General features: G+C 38.9%; 1 protein-coding gene across 1 annotated transcript in view; it reads left to right on the plus strand.

Moving 5' to 3' along the window:
- Nucleotides 1-7,045, plus strand: part of SLC19A3 (solute carrier family 19 member 3) — a 30,588-nt gene that overhangs the window by 20,262 nt on the left and 3,281 nt on the right. Inside the window, exons 3-4 of the mRNA XM_037738768.1 lie at nucleotides 4-723; nucleotides 2,953-3,145. Of these exons, the coding sequence (XP_037594696.1) occupies nucleotides 4-723; nucleotides 2,953-3,145 (913 nt within the window). The remainder of the gene's footprint in view (nucleotides 1-3; nucleotides 724-2,952; nucleotides 3,146-7,045) is intronic.

Consider the following 7,045-nt stretch of genomic DNA (forward strand, 5'->3'; position numbering starts at 1 on the left):
AAGGCATTAGCTTCATCATTACCTGGCTGCTGCTCTTGTTTGGCCAAGGAGTGAAGACCATGCAGGTTGTAGAGTTCTTCTACGGGATGGTCACCGCCACCGAGGTGGCCTACTATGCCTACATATACAGCGTGGTCAGCCCTGAGCACTATCAGAGAGTGAGCAGCTACTGCAGGAGCATCACGCTGGTCGCCTACACAGCAGGGTCCGTGCTGGCCCAACTCTTGGTATCCCTGGCGAACCTGTCGTACTTTTACCTCAATGTCATATCCTTGGTCTCTGTCTCCGTAGCCTTCATTTGCTCACTTTTCCTACCAATGCCCAAGAAGAGCATGTTTTTTCATGCAAAACCCAGCAAAGAAATAAAGAAGTCATCAAGCATGAGTGTGGTGTTAGAGGAAACTCGTGAAGGTGAAGCACCAGGCTGTGAAGAGCAGAAACCCGCATCAGAAACACCCAGCACCTCAGAGAAGCTGAAAGACTGCCAGCCAAACAACCTGAAACCAAGCAATGTGACTTTGGAAGTTTTTGTGCAGTCGTTCCAAGATTTGAAGGAGTGCTACTCCTCAAAACGTCTTTTGTATTGGTCTCTGTGGTGGGCTTTCGCTACAGCAGGTTTTAACCAGGTTGTGAACTATGTTCAAATCCTGTGGGATTACAAGGCACCATCCCAAGTTTCTTCCATTTATAATGGGGCAGTAGAAGCTATTGCAACCTTTGGAGGTAAGCAAATGTCACTTGCTCTTGCTTTGTTGACTTTATCACCTTAAGCCCATTTCTCAAGGTACTGAACTTCATGGCAGCAAATTAGCTCTGTTCAGAAGGCAGAATAACTGTTTTCAATCAAGAATGAAAGTCACTGGAAAAATAAGAATACCATGACTTTCTATTGTGTTGTAGTTACAGCAGGTAACTCTTAGGCACTCAGGGCTTAGCACCAAACCATGAAATTCTAGTTGAATCCCTAAGATTTGAATTCATCATTAGCACAAGGGTTAATAGCATGCCCTGTTCTTTTAGCATTATTTTTAATATCAAAATATATAAATATATGTGTGTATGTTTTTATTGTTTAAGAAAACAAAATAAGGATTCCAAATTCTCACTGAGAGTCTTGTTAACAGAGGATTTGAACTAGCTAGCATGCATCTATATTAATTGTAGGCTATACACCAGCAACTTTCAAAAGCAGCTTTCTCATGATGTTTAAATGTGGAGTGGAAATGTTGTGTAAGTCAGGATTTTAATATCAGAGGGAAATCTCTTTTTGAAGTTTAATCTACAATAAATATTTATTTCCTAGTAAATGGAAGCTTAAATGTCAAATGAGACTTTGAAGATATTTTTAGGAAGTGAGAATTTGCCCCACCCTCATTTACAAAAAGTTTTAGAAAAAATTCATGTCACCTTCATTGTACTATTATCTCCCTTTTGGAAAGCTTCAATTTAACTCCTGAAAACCAGGACTGTGCCAGAATTGCTTCGCTGAAATTACTGCTCCCACGTTCCAAATTTGTCGGGGGAAAATAGTTTTTTTTTTCCTTTGTAGTCATGATCATATGTGGGAAAGCTAATAAAATGTTAGTGTAGTAATTAGAAATCTAAATACCTTTTTAAAATTTTATTTATTTATTTTAGACGGAGTCTTGCTTTGTCACTTAGGCTGGAGTGCAGCGTTACCATCTCAGCTCATTGCAACCTCTGCCTCCCGGGTTCAAGCAATTCTCCTGCCTCAGTCTCCCAGATAGTTGGGATTACAGGTGCTCTCTACCACACTGATTTTTGTATTTTTGTAGAGATAAGGTTTCACCATGTTGACCAGGCTAGTCTCTAACTCCTGACCTCAGGTGACCCTCCCACCTCGGCCTCCCAAAGTGCTAGGATTACACGAGTGTGCCACTGTGCTCTGCCCTAAATACCTTTTATTTTTGTTAAAGAGAATAGCAAGTACTAACCCTAATTACTGTCAATTATTCAATTTCTTGAACTCTGTAAGTCAATATAGATGTTTTCACCCAAAGCTGCTCAAGTAAATTAGGTCAGATGTTGAAGACTTTAGGGTGGAGATTGGAAATAAAACTAAGGTTACTTTTTTTTTTTTGAGATAAAGTTTTGCCCTTGTTGCCCAGGCTGGAGTGCAATGGCATGATCTCGGCTCACCACAACCTCCAGCCTCCCGGGTTCAAGCTATTCTCCTGCCTCAGCCCCCCAAGTAGCTGGGATTATAGGCATGTGCAACCACACCCAGATATATATATATATATATATATATATATATATATATATAAAATTTGTGTTTTTAGTAGAGATGCAGTTTCTCCATGTTGGTCAGGCAGGTCTTGAACACCCAACCTCAGGTGATTCGCCTGTCCGGGCCTCCCAAAGTGCTGGGATTACAGGCATGAACCACCATGCCTGGCCTAAGATTACTAATGATTAAAAATAAAGACTAAAACTGGGTGGAACAAGGAAAAAAGACCAAAACTATCATTGCAACACATCTGGTACTCATCACTGAAAAAGACTTACAACAAAACTGAGAAAAGAAAGGCAAATAGGCCAGGTGTATTCCCACAGAACTTATTTCATCTTTTTCCATTCCCGCACGTTGTTTTGAGTGACCAGGTTACTGTATCATTCCTCCCCACACCGCTGTGGTTAGGAATCTTTCTCACCCCTCTGCAGAGTCCAGTGCCTGGTATGTAGTTGACACATACCACAGTTAAAAGTGTGATGACTCAATGGCCAAAAGAATAGGAAGTGAAAAGGAAAGACAAAAGAAAATATGGCTGAGGAAAGGATAGATCCACATTCAGGTCCATCACACAATTTTGTGAAAGCAATATATTCATCTTTTAGAATTACCCGAGACCTGGAGTTTTAAGAGAGGGTGTTGATACTTCTTGCATGCAAAGTCATTATATTTGATTGTCTTCAGTGTTTCTTTTTCAGGGGCTGTGGCTGCCTTTGCAGTGGGTTTTGTGAAAGTCAACTGGGACCTTCTGGGAGAGCTGGCTCTGGCGGTCTTCTCAGTTGTCAATGCCGGTTCTCTATTGCTCATGCATTACACAGCCAACATCTGGGCATGCTATGCTGGCTATCTGATATTCAAGTCAAGCTATATGCTTCTTATAACCATAGCAGTGTAAGTTTTACCAACCACTCCTAAAACTGAACAGTATTCCTCTAAGAATTTCAGAAGGATTTTAGTCAATTGCAATATTAAATGTTGACTACTTTATATTAAATTAGACACAACTAAGCCAGCTTTTCATTTAACTATTTGTTCTCTGAACATTGCTACAACATACATTTAGTCATCAAGGTAAAAAAAAGCTCTGTAGGTTTATAAACCAAAAGCAATGATACATTGTCAGGTTTTTCTTTTTATTTTGTTTTGTTTGAGACATCCTCTTGCTCCGTTGCCCAGGCTGGAGTGCAGTGGTGCGATCATGGCTCAATGAAGCCTTGACTTCCCAGGCTCAGGTGAGTCTCCAACCTCAACCTCCTGAGTAGCTGGGACAACAAGCATGTGCCATCATGCCTAGCTAATTTTTTGTATTTTGTAGAGATGGGATTTCACCGTGTTGCTCAGGGGGGTCTCAGACTCCTGCGCTCAAGTGATCCACCTGCCTTGGCCTCCCAAAGTGCTGGAATTACAAGTGTGAGCCACCACATCCAGCACCATTGTCAGGTTTTGATTTATTTCCAGCAGTTTTCCACATGAAGTGTGACATCATCTGCTTTTAAATAGGTTTAGATTTCATCCCTACTTTCATTTGGTTACTTGTGAAATTCTAGGCACAGACTTTTGTGACACAACAGATTCTCAGGAAAGTTATTTAAAAGTTGGATATAAAAAAAGTAGATGCAAAGATAACAAGAAAACTTTCACTGCAGTCATATATGGAATCAAATAGTTTTTCTTTTCTTTCGTTATGAGACAGTGTCTCACCCAGGCAGGAGTGCAATGACACAATCATAGCACACCACAACCTTGGTCTTCTGGGCTCAAGCAGTCCTCCCACCTCAGCCTCCCGAGTAGCTGAGACTACCGGTGCACACCACCATGCCTAGCTAATTTTTTTTAGATTTTCATTTTTGTAGAGACAGAGTATCGTTGTGTTGCCCAGGTTGGTCTCAAACACCTGAGCTCAAGTAATCCACTGGCCTCAGCCTCTGAAAGTGGTAGGATTATAGGTGTGAGCCACTATGCCAGGTCTAGTTTTTAATCATTTTGTAAAAATGATTTCTGAGATTTAGAGTTTCCTGTTACTTTTGCTTCTATTTTCTCTTTAAGAAAATGATTTAAAAACCACCTTGTTTCATATGTAAGTACAGTTAAAGCTTACTGCAGAAAATATGCTTTGCTATTAACCAAAAAAGGTGAGAAACATTTGAATTTCAAATTGCATGAAAGAAGTGGAGACAAAAGTTTCATCGAGTTTTGCTTTTAATTTGTGAAAAAAATGTTTTATAAACAATTCACAACACAGAAATATGAGCACTCCAAAAAAAATCATCCGACAAAGGAAAAAAAAATAGTTGGTATGTTTATTTTCTTCACAAAAGCATCTCAGATTAATAAATCAGAATCATGTATCTTGGGTTGCTTTTTTTTGATGTGAGGATTTTGTTAAAGTAGGATTATATCATTTCTTTGCATTAAAAAAAATATTCATGGCTGGGCATGGTGGCTCACACCTGTAATTCCAGCACTTTGGGAGGCCAAGGCAGGTGAATCACCTGATGTCAGGAGTTCGAGATCAGCCTGGCCAACATGGTGAAACCTCCTATCTACCAAAAATATAAAAATTAGCTGGGCATGGTGGAGCGCCTGTAATCCCAACTACTGGGGAGGCTGAGGCAAGAGAATCACTTGAACTCGGGAGGTGGAGGTGCACATTCTCAACAGCATTTATTGTCTTTTGGATAAAAGCCATCTTAATTGAAGTGAGATAATATCTCATTGTAGTTTTGATTTACATTTCTCTAATCAATGACGTTGAACACCTTTTCATATACCTGTTTGGCATTTGTATGTCTTTAAAGATACATCTATTTTGCTGATTTTTAATCTGATTATTAGATTTTTTTTTCCCTATAAAGTCGTTTGAACTTCTAGATATTCTGGTTTTTAATCCCTTGTCATATGGGTAGTTTGCAGTTTTCCATTCTGTGGGTTGCCTGTTTCCTTGGCTGTGCAGGAGCTTTTTAACTTGATGTGATCCCATTTGTCCATTTTTGCTTTGGTTGCCTGTGTTTGTTGGATACTCAATAAATCTTTGGCCACTCTAATGTCACAGAGAGTTTCCACAATGTTTTCTTGCAGTCGTTTCATAATTTGAGGTCTTAGATCTAAGTCATTAATCCATTTTGACTTGATTTTGTATATGGTGAGAGATAAGGGTCTACTTTCATTCATTCTTCTTCATATGAATATCCAGTTTCACCGTTTATGGAAGAGACTGTCTTTTCCCCAATGTATGTTCCTGGCACCTTTGTTCAAAATGGGTTTACTGTAGGTGTGTAAGTTCACTATTGGATTTCTGGGTTCACTCTTCTGTTCCATTTGTCTAAATGTCTATTTTTATGCCAGAACTATGCTGTTTTGGTTACTATAGCTCTGTAGTATAATTTAAAGTCAGGTGGCCAGGCGCGGTGGCTCACGCCTGTAATCCCAGCACTTTGGGAGGCCGAGGCGGGTGGATCACGAGGTCAAGAGATCGAGACCATCCTGGTCAACATGGTGAAACCCCGTCTCTACTAAAAATACAAAAAATCAGCTGGGCATGGTGCCACGTGCCTGTAATCCCAGCTACTCGGGAGGCTGAGGCAGGAGAATTGCCTGAACCCAGGAGGCGGAGGTTGCGGTGACCCGAGATCGCGCCATTGCACTCCAGCCTGGGTAACAAGAGCAAAAACTCCGTCTCAAAAAATAAAAAAAATAAAAAAAATAAAGTCAGGTAATGTGACTCCTCCAGTTTTGTTTTTTTGTTGTTGTTTTGTTTTGCTTAGGATAACTTTGGCTATTCTGGGTCTTCTGTGGTTTCATATAAATTTTAGAATTGTTTTTTCTATTTCTTTGAGGAATATCATTGGCATTTTCATAAGGATTGCATTGAATCTGTAGATTGCTTTGCATAGTATGGGAATTTTAACAATATTGATTCCTCCAGTCCATGAATATGGAGTATCTTTCAATTTGTGTGTGTGTGCGCTCTCTTCAATTTCTTGTATCAGTGTTTTATAGTTTTTGTTGTAAAGATCTTTCACTTCTTTAGTTAATTCTTAGGTATTTTATTTTATCTGTAGCCATTGTAAATAGGATTACTTTCTTGATTTCTTTTTCAGATTGCTCTCTGTTTGCATATAGAAATGTTACTGAGTTTTGTATGTTGATTTTACGTCCTGCAAATATATTGATCTTATTTATCCATTCTAATAGTTTATTGGCAAGAGTCTTTAAGTTTTCCTAAATGTAAGATCATATCACCTGCAAACAAGGATAATTTGACTTCAGCCTTTCCAATGTGGATACCCTTTATTTCTTTCTCTCGTCTGATTGCTCTAGATAAGACTTTCAGTGCTATGTTGAATAGTGGTGTAAAAGTGGGCATCCTTGTCATGTTCCAAATCTTAAGAGAGTAAAGCATTTCAGTTTTTTCCCATTCAGTCTGATACTAGCTATGGGTATGTCATATATGGCTTTTACTATGTCGAGTATGTTCCTTATATACGCAGTTTTTTTTAGGGCATTTATCATGAAGGGATGTTGAACTGTATCAAATCTTTCTTTAGCATCAATTGAATGATCATAGTTTTTGTCCTTCTTTCTGTTGATGTGATGTATCACATTGATTTATTTGCATATGTTAAATGATCCTTGCATTCCTGGGATAAATCCCACTTTGTCATGATATGTGATCTTTCTAATGTATTGTTGAATTCAATTTGCCAGTATTTTGTTGAGGATTTTTTGCATCAATATTCTTCAGAGATTGACCTGTAGTTGTTTTTCGTTTTTTTTTTTTTTTTTTTTTTT

This window comes from Cebus imitator, unplaced genomic scaffold (genome assembly GCF_001604975.1).
Source record: "Cebus imitator isolate Cc_AM_T3 unplaced genomic scaffold, Cebus_imitator-1.0 Scaffold57, whole genome shotgun sequence".
Lineage (NCBI taxonomy): Eukaryota > Metazoa > Chordata > Mammalia > Primates > Cebidae > Cebus > Cebus imitator.